A 12,872-nucleotide genomic window follows, 5' to 3' on the forward strand; every position below is an offset into this window, starting at 1 on the left:
TATGTATAGAAATACTGGAGCTATTTGATGACAGACTTCATTTGGATATGGAAAGGTACAAGGTTCGTAACTATTTCTGATGAGGTTGTTTGTGGGAACTGATCTCAACTAAATAAAACAGGACCTCTCATACTGAAAGAGTAGCAGAACAGAAGCGTAAGCTGGGGCCTGCCAGTTGTGCAGGAGGAAAAAGAATCACAGAGTTAACTCTTACGTATTCTTTAAGAGTACTATAAATCAGTTGGTGGCTGCATCATCATGTGTATCCACAGGGGAGATCTGAAGACAATTCTTAACTTTATAAAGTAGATTTTGATGAACTTTATTGATTTCTTAATGGGCTAATAATTGTCTCCTCTGTTGCTTGCCATAAAATTTATTTAAACAGCAGAGTATTCAGAGCAACAGTCTTCTTTGACCAGCTCTGGCTGTGGCTGAATACACATTCCAGTGGAGGCATAACTCAGGCAAAGCCTGACTTGTGATGCAGCTGGTGGTGCTGCATTTAATAACGCACAAGAATGAGAGGGTAAATAAGAATTGGGAACAGAGGTAAAAATATGATTGAAAAATCATCTTCTGTTTCAAGTATTATCGAAAAGAAAATGTAATTTTTACAAATTGGTAGTTAGTGATATTTCTATGCCCTCTTGACATAGAGGAAACTAAACTCCAAGATCAAAGTTCTGACCTACAAGCATTTTACTCCAAATTCTAGATATTGATGTTTTCTTTATAAAGGCCTGTCAAATTCTAATATCCATTTCCGTTAAGTAGTATAAGCGTCTTGATTAATGATGTGAAAGGATTTGGGTGTCTGGTCATGCTTTTGAGCTCTTAATAATTTTATTTGCTCTAAATTAAAAGGAGTTCTTACGCAAAGATTAAATATATTGCTACTTTCCTCCTTTCCATCCAGAATTTCCAAACCTGGTAGCTAAGAGGTTTGTAGCTACAAAGGATTCCCTCATCCCCTTCATTTTCCTATAACGTGATGGTATGGTTTCTTGTTCTTTAGTTGGTTTTGCATTATTTGGATACATATACTAAAAGTGTTTAAAATAACTTGTGGATGGTGACTTTCCGAGACACAAGGTCAGATGCAGGTTGTTCCTGGCGAATGCTAGTGGTGTCTCAGCTGTCAGCCTCCTGCTTGGGATAAAACGAAGTCCCTGGTATGGAAATCCTGGGGTGATATGGGGTTCTTCTTTTCTTACATGTAACCAGAGGATTATATTCTTTGCCTGTATAGACCATATAACAAGAGCCTTTGCTAGGGAACCTGTTCTGTACTTGGCAATATTCAGCAGTTTGTCTTTTCCAAGGTAGGGCATGAATTTTCACGCATAACAAAGCTGTATTGGTTTAACGTGTTCATGAAACCGCTGCTGAAGAGGCTGTCTTGTCCCCGGCCACCTCCTGCCACTGCCGTGACCCTGTCCCCACACAGCAACACTCTCTCATGGGGGGACTCGGTGCTGAGCTGGCTCAGCAGGCTGTAAACAGAACCTGGAGAGTTGCTGTTAGCCTGGGAGGAGCGAGGGTCTCCTCGTTCTGGTTGAGCATGCTGAAACACTCAGCAGAGGGGCAGGAACACATCCCGAGGTGCTGTACCCTCTTCCCCCTGTAAAACAAGCCTTAAGTGTTCTCAAGTAGTACAGCCTCAGGGTACAGTTTCACAGTTTGAAACCTTTCTAAAGCTTTAACCTTTCTAAACTCAGGCTGTGATTTGGGTGGTCCCTCCTTAGTGTTAATATTAGAGCATTAGCATTGCAGTAGGCTGGACCAGAACTGCTTAAAGCCCTTCTCTTTGGGTTTTTCCCCCCGGTTTGTCTTCAGTTTTGGTCCTTGATCTTTGTGGCTACAGCTGGGAAGTGCTGGTGCTAACACAGCAGAAGGAGTAGCGTGACCAGCCAGAACAGAGTGTAGGATTTGCTGAAGTTGGAGACAGCAGAAACTCTAATTGTGTCAACCAGTGACCTTTATTTTATCTCAGATTTTTTGTGGCAGGAGAGGAGAAACAGACCTGGCAATATTGTTGGAGCTGCTGATGTTACTCTGTTTGCCTAATGCCTTTATCCTTTATTTTTTTCTTTAGGAAGAAACTTTTTCTTTGAAACTAGAGGCTCTTGGACTTAGCAACCCAACATAGTAATTTATTTATGAAAGGCTGTCAGTGTTGTTCCAAACATGTAGTTCATCTGTTCAACTTGAGTCTATCACAGAGGAATCACTAATGCTGACTGTAACGGGGGGTTTTGGAAAGTCAGTAAAAGTGTTGGGAAAGGACTCCGTAAAGAAAACATGTCAACACTTAGCATTATCGCAAGCATAAATGACAGCCTGTACATTCTGCAAGTATTACAGTTTTTATTCCAACTTTCAGAGTATCTTCTTTTATTTTTAGATGAATCTGCGTTCTGTATTTACTGTAGAGCAACAAAGGATATTGCAGCGTTATTATGAAAATGGAATGACAAATCAAAGTAAAAATTGCTTTCAGCTCATATTACAGTGTGCACAAGAAACTAAACTGGACTTCAGTGTAGTCAGGGTAAGTACTGAGGCCTTCCAAATTTGTATGTTAAAGTTATACACATTCATTTCTTTACATAAAATATCTGTAGAGGACTGGAGTCTCTAACTTCATACTTGTCTTAAATCAGACTTCAGTATGCGTGACATGTTCGTTTTTATCCAGTGAGCCTGTTCATAGTTTGTTTTTGCTGAAATGTCTTCACGTGATTGCTGTATTTAGCAGGGGCCTGGACTGCACCAGGAGTGGTTTTTGTTTGGTTGGTTTGTTTGTCTTTTGTTGATGGTGTTTTGGTTTGTGTTTTCGGGCTTTTTGTTATTATTTGTTAAATTGCAAATCAGTTTGCTCCGTAGAAACCTTGTGCAATGTATTGTATCAAAGTCCTGTTGTTAAGGAACTGTTAAGTTAAACAAATTTGTGTAACCTAATGTATTTGGAGGAATAATTGTGGAAGTATTTCTTTTGACACACTCTGTCACACTTGTATTCCATGTCACAATCATAAATATTGTGGTCCCTCATGGTTATTTACAGTGAGTGCATTCTTATCTTATAAAAGAAAAATGTCACTAGTGCTAACAGGAGCTCTTCCAAAGTCTACGAATTCCATGGGAAGGGAAATAATAATCCCTTTGTGAAACACTAGACAACAAAATGGCTGTTGTCTCAGAGCAGAAATAGAAATCATGAAGCATTAGTGGAAAAAATATCAGTAGTTGAGCTGCCAGGAGTGGCTGCAACACTGGACACTGAAGAGGAAGGAGTAAGACCACTCTATTTTTACTTTTTTTAAGTGATATACCAGTGGTATAATGACAGTAACAACTCTTCCTGCTCCCTAATTCTTGTCTAGGTTCCCTCCCTCAAATACTCTGGAAATATTAAAACTTACTTTCTCAGCTCTGGGTGGTGGGAAGTTCTGAAAGGCAGCCAGAAATTCAGGCTCCCTGAAACAGACAAAGAGTTGTAACAGGAATCTGGGTGCTGATGATGCAGTCAGGGCCTGTTTTTCTAATTTTATGCTGATTAAAGGACATAGAGGAGGCAGCCAGTCTCTCCTCTGCTTGCAGGCCTCATTCACTTGCCATCTTCCTACTTCCATTTCCCTCTCTTTTTCCCTTACTGCAATAATGTGTCATGACCTTCTTCCTTTAGTTTTATTCCCTTACGGAGCTCTTACTTGTAATACTTTCTTCCTGCAGTGTGGTGGAAACAGACCAGCATTTGTCCTTCATTTATCATATTTTTGTGTGATCTCACCTTTCTCTTCTTTACACCACTCCTTTCTGCCTCTCCTCATCCCCCCCTTTTTCTCCATAAAACTCTTGGACAGAGGTTAGTACTTCTTTGCACAATGTCGAGCAAAATGATACTTGGGTTGCAGCTGGCATTTGCAGATATGACTATAATAGGAACATGAATTCCCTAAATGTAACTGCTGTAATTCAAATGTCATTACTCTATGAATATATTCTTTCCCTGAATCAGGATTTCTATAGCCTTTGTGTGATAGAACAACATCCAGTCTTTCCAGTCTTGAGCCGAGTTGGAAAAAAGAATGATTTATGAATTGATGTAGAACTCTACAGATTTTATTACTGCAAACCTAAAAATACATTCTCCCTTTCAAAATTAGGGAATGTGGTAAAGTTACTCTTGGGGGAAAAAAACCCTGTGTCCTTCAAATTCAATAAACATCTATTCTAACTGTGTCAGGTTTGAATGGCCTGGTGTTGTTCATTAGTATTAGCATACTTCTGCTGGTTGCTTTTTGTCTTTACACAAAATGTGAGCAATATGACTTGATAAAGTGCAGAAGTTTTCCAAGTCTGATTTTCTTCACAGTGTTAGGGAGCGCTGGGAGCAGCGATCAGGGAGGTGATGTGGGATTCTCCCCATAGTATCACAACAGATGCCGGAAGAGTTACAGCTTCATTGTTCTTTTATACCTCTTGAAAGATTTCCTGAGGGCACTTTATTTTCAGACTTAGGATGGACTTTCTGGTCAAAGCTATTGACCGGACACCACTGACAGTCCCTCTGGCATGTGTATCTGGAATGTGGGACAGTTTGAAGTTCCAGCTCTGCCTGATTCAAACTGGGAATGTAAAATCAGGGTCTTTGAAATTTCAGGTAATTTTCTTAACAGCTGGACTTTTGATGTATCATCTTTTCTGGGAGCTCCTCCTAAATAATAAAGTATTTCAGTAATGCTTCCAGTGTTAGGGAAGGTGCTCCCAAAACTTACGAGTTGGAGAGCTGGATTGAAACAAAGGTTTGTGTCCCTTTTTCTAGGGGATTTTGTACTTAATGTCTTCTCTGTCACGTCCCAAATTGATGCCATGACCATCAAGCTAGTAACAACATGGAGCTTCCCTTTCAGTCTAAGGGTATAGTTTTGCATAATTCTTCTCAGTGCTTATGTCTCACAGTGCTAAAAATGGGAGGTTTTGTACTCTTCCCCTTCTCTCAGCTGTGCAAATCTTTCTCTCCTGTCTGTCGTCTTTTACTGACCATCTCTTGCATCTGTTCAGAGTAACCCAGCTAAATTTGCTAACCTCACCAAAACTTTTGTTGTTTTGTTTTGGTTTTTTTTGTCAGTTCAGTTTTATGTCTTTTGGGGGAGTTTCACTGATCCTTCAGGTGTGTGCTTTTCGATAAAGAGTGGGAGTAAGAATCTGGGGACATGGTCACGGTCAGGAGAACGGGATTCTCAGCAAGTGGCAAATCTAATTTGTGCTGTCTCATGAAACTCTACTTTAATCCCAAGTGAACAGCAGTGCTAGTAAGTTACTTGCATTTCTTTGAATGCATTTCTTTTCAGGAAAAGTATGAGGAAAACCTTTAGATTTTGGTTCTATACAGTTGGAAAAGGTAGGGATGAAATTTCTCTCCTGGTCCGAAATTTGCAGTGTCTGTAATTTCTATCTTGAAAACTTACTGACTGAGCAGAAATTACAACAACAAAGTTTGATCTTCTAGATTTGTTTTATTCAATAAAAGAAAGCAACTTGACATCTATGACTGTAATTTCTGTATTTAAACTTGCTTTTGAGAAGAAAAATTTCATCATTAGTAACTGAGATGTTCCTGCATGTTCCTCAAATTAGGCACGTTGTAAAATTTTACAACAAACATAAGTAGAATGGAATGAAGACTTCAACACACTTCTGTAGGGCAGGGATGTGTATTTTTCCATAGAAAAATCTGTTGAACTTCCTTAGCAGGTATCGGTATATGAAAAAAGCTTTCCTCCTTTCACGTGATGAGATGGAAACCCAAGATAGGTACTTAGTAAGTTTTCTTGGTATGAGATGAGGGAGTTTATTGATTAAACCAACTGGTTTGGTTTGCTGAATGTTGAGATCTTGCTTTGGTTTGGCTTTAGGTGTGTGGTAGATGATACCCAGTGTGGTGCAGAAACTGTTTCACCATATCTATACGCGTATATGATCCTTTTCATAACCAGCATAAACAGATGTGAAAGCTTATTTCTTGTTCTTTGGCTCTTGTATCCTGCTCCCTCACATTCAGTACAGACAGATGGAAAGAATTTGAGCAGGTCTTGTCTCTCTGATCATGAGAATTGCCAGGGGTAGTTAAATGGTGCTTATGCTTCCAGAGTTAGAGCTGATGCTTCCACCAGGTTAACTCTCTTTATCTTGAATTACTGAAGTTAATATTTTCCCTTCAGTTCTTTTGGCTCTATCTTAATGTGTTACTTGCAGGACAGGCTTTTTCCTGTGTGTTTAAAAAGCAGTACACTTTAACCTGTGCACAACTGCCACAGTACCTGCATTTCTCAATGATTTTTTTCCTGTGCTGTCTTTTACATAAGCCCATATAACTGTCATTGTCACTGTCTGAAATGTCCATAATAGCAAACTTCTGTCAGAATCTAATCCTGATAGTCCTAATCTTGTCTGTCGGTGTCTTTCAAAAGCAGGTTTTGACATCAGATCTTGATTTATGCAGCTGGCAGAGGAGAAATTAATCTGTAGATCTAAATACAAAATTGTTTTGTAGTTGTCTAACAGAGTTTTTTCTTTCATTTGAATTCAAGAATTGGCAGTTTCTGTTTAAGGCAGTTTTGAAGGTCATATCTCAGTTATTTGGTTACAAAAGAACCTCAGTGATGGTTCTGCATCCCAAGGTGCTAAATATTAAAAGCTTAAATTTGGGGGAATTAGTCACAGCTCGATCACTGAAATAAGTCTTAAGGGTAACTTTGGGACAGGAGGCAAAACCAGTCTCAGGATTTTTGAGTAACTGGGGCTTTTGAATTGAAACTTGGGTTCTCATGTGTTAGTATATTAATTCCAGCCATGAGAGGCATGGATTTCAACCCTGTGTTGTTCAGGTGCTGCATAATCAGTAAATTATTTGCATTTTTGTAAACTTAGGTCTCAACTTGAACATTTTAAGTGTTCATCAGATCTGCTTAAAAATGGAATTGCATTATTTTTCTGCTTATTTAATGCTTTGTTTTGTGTTTGTTGTCATTGTTGTTTGCAGACGTGGGTTGGCAATAAACGAAGGAAGATGAGCAGCAAGAGTGCTGTAGAATCTGGAGGCACTCCCCCAGGGACTGTCCCTACTACTCCCTCAGTACCTCCAGAAGCAGCAGTTAGAAATGTGGTAAATATTGGTCGATCCCAAAGTCAGCAGACTTCTTGGACCTCTTCTAATAACGATGTAATAGTTACTGGTATATACAGTCCTGCTAGTTCATCTGGTAGGCAAGGATCCACCAAACAGACAAATGCTTCAATGGCAGAAATACATAAAACCTCTATTCCACGGCTACCAGGAAAAAGCGATAGAGAGTTTCAGCAGCAGCACATCCCCATAGGACGACAAGTACCACATTGTAAAAATGCTTCCCTATTAGTAGGGGAAAAGACTATTATTTTATCTAGGCAAACAAGTGTACTGAATTCTGCGAACTCCATCTATAGTCACACTAAAAAAAGCTATGGGGGTTCGTCAGTCCAGACCGCAGAGTTGGTGTTACCTCAGAAGCCGATGATATGCCACAGGCCTTGTAAGGCTGAACCCATGGGATGTCAGCGGTTGCAAAAGCCGGACCATGCAGCTCTCACATCACATGTGCCCCCTGGCCACAGGGCTAACGCCAGAGACCCTTCCTGTAGCACGCAAAACCTGGAAATCCGTGAAGTGTTTTCTCTGGCAGTTACAGATCAACCTCAAAGAATGGTGGGAGGAAGCACAGCGCAGAAGCATTGCTCGGTGGAAGGCACCTGTCTGTCCATCGCAATGGAAACTGGAGACGTGGATGACGAATACGCTAGAGAAGAGGAGCTAGCATCCATGGGAGCACAAATACAAAGCTATTCAAGATACTGTGAAAGTAGCAGTTCTGTTCGAGTAGAGAACCAAAGTGCAGCCTTGTCTGGGCCAGGAAGAAATGTGAGCTGTAGTTCACAGATGGTGAATGCCAGGGACGTGCCTGACAATATTCTGTATCATAATAGAGACTACCACTTGCCTGCACGGACCTCATTACATACAACATCCAGTACATTATATAGCAGTGCTAATCCATCAAGAAGTACCTTTTCTCCTCATTTTACAACTTCAAGTCAACTGAGGCTGTCACAAAACCAAAATAATTACCAGGTAATCCATCAATTTACCTGTCTTCAAACCTTGAAGACAAGTTTGTAGATAAGTACTGTTTGAAAGTTGGTAGCTAGTAAGTGATAGGTTCGCTTTTTCTGCAGGCTGTGCTCCATTTACATCTTTTAGTTAGAGATAATCCCTTCTTAAACTGAAATGCAGGTAGCACTGAAGTATGGTAGCACTCATCTGTGTTGCTAAGCCCGTGGCTGCAGTGTTCAGCTGTGTATTGAACTGCAGTGTGAGCTTCATAGGTTTGATAGATAAACTTTGGTTACAAGAGGATCATGCCTACAACCGATGGCAGGCTCAAGTGTGCATTGTCCTGACTTGGCTTGCCAGCACATGTCACAGTCATACCCTTGGTTGTTGCTCTGCAGACATACTTTGCACGTGGCACAGGGCAGAACATAGGATCATGCTGTCATCTGTGTGTTGTGCAGTTGTTTGTCCTTATTAATGTCAGCTTGGATTAGCTCTTCCGTCAGCACTGCCCATACCCCCTGTGTAGTTGCCAATCTCTTGGACCTATTTTCTGTTAGGGATTAGGATCTTGTGCGAGATAGTTGAGATGATGGAAGACACTAAGTGAGCAAATGTTCTTCCTCTCCCACAGCATCTAATTGAAATATCGGTTTTACATTCAATCTTATTATTTCCTTATCCTGTAATAGAGTCCCTGCAGTGATACTGAGAGGGGAAAATTAAATGCAGATAAGTGAAGAACTAAAAGCTGTTCAGAAGGTAGGACACTGACACACATATTCTTAATTTTTGTGATAACTAGAGGAAAGATAATTGGGCAGGAAACAGCCAAATTGATTTTTCTGTTGATTTTTTTTTTTTTTTTTTCCCTGTGGATTTTTATGCCATCTGACACAACATAGACTAGAAACACTGAGGTAGAAGTCTTAAGACTGACAGGATGTGATCCTGCGTGTGTTGCCTTTGTGCATTTGCCTGTTACTACCTTTTGAATCTACCTGAAAGTGAACCATGTAAACAATATAACATCTTTTCTTGTGCATTGCTCCCTAGTGTAGGGAACAATACTTTGTGAAGTGGTTTGGGGGTTTTTTGATTTGGTTGTGGTTGTTTTTTTTCTGACTTGTTCCTGTCTCGTGAGGATTTGAAACAAAGCTTTTGAGTTCAAGTAAGTGCTACTTTTCACCAGAATTGTTTCTTTTCCTGGTAAACCTGAGGTTCAATGAGCGTATTTATTCTGGAGCAGAGTCTGTGTAGTAGATGGGACATCTGCAATTGATGAGCTCTTTTTTCTGTTTCTTCCTTCATCCAGTCTATCAGTATTTGCTATTACTGTTCTTACTTGAGTTATAAAATGCATTAAATGCTGTTTACTTTTGGTGTCCCAGTTTCATAGAAGAAAAGCTGTAAATGTGCACATCTGTGCAATAAACGGCTGGTGAAGCTGCAAAAGTGCATACAATAGTTAAGGAAATTTTCTTAAACTTCATGAAGTGAAACATATCATTGATACCTCCAGCTGTCTTACCTTGTTTCACTCTTGAAAAGGCATCAATGAGATTTATTTCTCACTAATTTTTTTTAATGTTTTAATACAATTTGAAATAATTTTGATTTGGGATTTTCTTTTGGGTAGGGACAAAGTCTTTTTAAACAGCTAGTTCATGAAACATAGTTTATGGTAGGTGACATTTTATATCTGTCCATAGGATGTGATATGTATCAGAAGAAGGACATCTCTGTAACTCCATTTTGGGTTGTTTTTTTTTCCTTCCTGTTATAATAATGTACCTGGAGGGTTTTTTTGATAAGTGAGGAATTCATTGGTACCCCCTTTGACTTCCATGTCTCTCAGAGACCCTCTTCTTTGGATTTGGGAAAGCACCTTAGATTTTGCATTGGAAAAACTGGGTAGGTTACTGTTAATGCACTTGCTGCTGTAAGCATGCATGCTGTGAACCTCTAAGATGACACTGTTAGAGAATTTATAAGGGAGGGCATGTGGTATCATGGCTCTATGGAAGCTGCAGAGAGGAATATTGTCCTGCAGCCTGGCCTGATGCCATAATACCTTGAGGAATAATGGTCCCGATTTCTCCAGATCACTGTGCTCCTTGCTGAGAGTTTTTAGCATGTTCCAGAACAATGCAAAAGTAAGTTCTGTATTGTAGGATGTGTTAGTGTATGACAGTGAGATTTCCAATGCTCATTTATCACCTTGGCAAGAAAATTTCACCTACTGCCTTCAAAGTCCTGTATAACAAATAGTATACCCTTCTAGGCCATTAACATATTTTGTTGAAATCATCAGTTCTGCAATAGTTTTAACTCCTTTCTCTAAGTCCTCCCCTTAAAGTTAAGTCCAGTATGACTTCTATTTCATGTAGAAACTCCCCTTATAGCTTAATAATACTTATGTATTAAGCTTCAAGAAATGTAGATTTTATAAGAGGTGCTGTCTGAATTCTTTTAGACATATGCAGGATGACACTTCTTCTGTATGGAGTCACTTTCTGTTCATTTTATTGCCTGTGTTTAGCTGATTTACCCATCAGTGTAGAAATTAAAGTCCTTCAACTTAGGGAAATCTTCCTAAATTTAAAAATAGATTAAACCTGAGCTTCATGATTATTGGAGTAGTTAAACATCCAAGCAGATGCTTCTTTAACGTCAGAACTGTGTGATTTGTGTTTTGATGAAGTAATTACTGTCATACATTGGTGGAGTATCTAATTAGCAATTAGTTATAGCTTCCTTACCGGTTCCATTAATCAAATTCATGTTAGTGTAACTTAAGACTAAATTTAATTAAGTGATCAATTTTAATGCCTGAGCAGTTTCGGTAAACAAATTGTTCAACCTACTTTTCTTAGTTTGGTTTTAAGCGAGTTGAATTACAGAGGCTATTCTTGCTGGGCCTCAAGGCTGAATCATGATTTAGTCTTGATTTCCTTCCCCCAGCCCTAAGGGACAAAAATACTGTGGAAAGTATGTGTATTTTTAATTACTTCGTTACACACACTGAAGCAGACTTGCCTAATTTAGCCCTGTCTTCTTCAAGGGAAAATCTGAAGCCTTGCAGACAGTACATCAGGATAGATATGTATATAATACATATATATCTATTTAAGATTCACTTTAAGGATGCTGCTTTATATGAATGAGCTGCAAGTTTGCTTTATTTAAGGAAATGGGAATCCAAAGTGTCAAAGTGATTTGTTTATATCCCTAGAGGTTTCTGAAGACAAGAGGATGCATGTTGTCTTTCAAGTAGTTATATTGAGATAAACTTGATTGTATTTGCCATCATACCTGTCAGAACTTGTGTACATTTGTCTTCCAAGTAGCCGTTAATGCTCTGGCAGACTGATTGCTTTATTCACATAGGAAAGCACTTTTTTTTTCTGTAGCCCCACTTCAAATTTCTGAGGAGAAGCCATCTGAGTGGATACTGAGGAGGCATTTACAGGGGTTCTGTGATGTGAAGTTGTGGTGAGATACAGAATTGTAATGTATAATTTCTAAAATGTATGTGTGCAGCTAAGAAATGAATATTTGAGACACAAAAGCTGACGTAGGCTTGCCCTTAGGAGGAAAGGTGTTCATTTCTAGCCCCCTCAACCGGCCTTGTGCTGTAATGACAAATTGTCTGACCTTAGGTAACCTCCAAGCGCTTCCACCTGAAAGCTTGAAGAATAAAAGTATCTTCTGTGCTTGTACACCAGACAGGCTGTACCAGGTATTCTATATTTGGTTATGCTTAAGCTGCAAGATCCATTATTAGAGCACTTTGCGAATACAAAAACTATTAGTGTAGTTTGATACAGTCAGCAGAAGTGCGTAGATTCTTCTTCCTCACATATATAGTGTGTGTATTGACTTGAGATTCATTAATCTCTCAAGAGCTATGTTTCTTGTTTCAAGCGTTGCTTGTCTTGCAGCAGAACATGAATCCTAAAGAAGTCTAAAATATTCCAGGCTGTGACACCTTTCAGATGGCCAGGAAAACAGTCCAAGATATTATTTGGTAAAGTTTGATCACTGGGAATGATGGAGAAGCAATGGGAATCGAGGCAGCAAACCTTTGCCTTCATACCTCCTCCCCTTCCTTCTCCAACCTGATGTCCTGAGATTTTCTGCTAATATGCAAATCCTTAACATCTGACATTGAACAGCTCAGTTACAAACAGGTACTAATTTCTTCTGCATGTTTAACTGATATAGTTGAAGAATGTGCATCAGCAGTTCTGTCAGACATTGGCCCTTGTCTAAGTCCAGTCTACTTAATCTTATGGGGTTTGTGACAGATTGAAAGTGAAAACTTGTGTTCTGAAATACAAGTTTTGAGATAGCAAAAGAAGTTGCCCTCGTGCTATTTTACCTTCTCTGAAAGAAACAGTGTTTTGTTTTTAGCCTTACTTAGCCTAACAGTAAGGCTAAGTTTGACTTTGTTTTGCTTTTAAATCTTAACCTGTCTTAAAGACATTCTTAACAGAATTGAATGCACAATATTGTGAAAGCTGCTCAGTATTAGCTATCATAGCAAGCTAAGCTGCTGTTGTTTTCTGTTCTCTTTCCTCCTTCCCTCTACAGATTTCAGGAAACCTTACTGTGCCTTGGATTACAGGTTGTTCCAGAAAAAGAGCAGTAAGTATATTTCCATTTAAGTATATAATGCATCAAGTGAAGGAGTGAAAAGTTGATTAAAATG

At 39.2% G+C, this 12,872-nt stretch overlaps 1 protein-coding gene across 6 annotated transcripts in view; it reads left to right on the forward strand.

The window, feature by feature from the left end:
* HDX (highly divergent homeobox) overlaps positions 1 to 12,872 on the forward strand; it is a 49,218-nt gene that overhangs the window by 5,151 nt on the left and 31,195 nt on the right. For 4 of the 6 annotated variants that reach the window (XM_030497351.1, XM_030497353.1, XM_030497354.1 and 1 more), the window contains exons 2-4: positions 2,408 to 2,554; positions 7,052 to 8,176; positions 12,755 to 12,808. In XM_030497351.1, the coding sequence (XP_030353211.1) occupies positions 2,408 to 2,554; positions 7,052 to 8,176; positions 12,755 to 12,808 (1,326 nt within the window). Of the gene's footprint in view, positions 1 to 1,715; positions 2,266 to 2,407; positions 2,555 to 7,051; positions 8,177 to 12,754; positions 12,809 to 12,872 lie in introns of those variants that run through there. The other 2 variants (XM_030497352.1, XM_030497356.1) reach the window with 2 other exon arrangements.

Source organism: Strigops habroptila, chromosome 9, assembly GCF_004027225.2.
Source record: "Strigops habroptila isolate Jane chromosome 9, bStrHab1.2.pri, whole genome shotgun sequence".
Taxonomy (NCBI): domain Eukaryota; kingdom Metazoa; phylum Chordata; class Aves; order Psittaciformes; family Psittacidae; genus Strigops; species Strigops habroptila.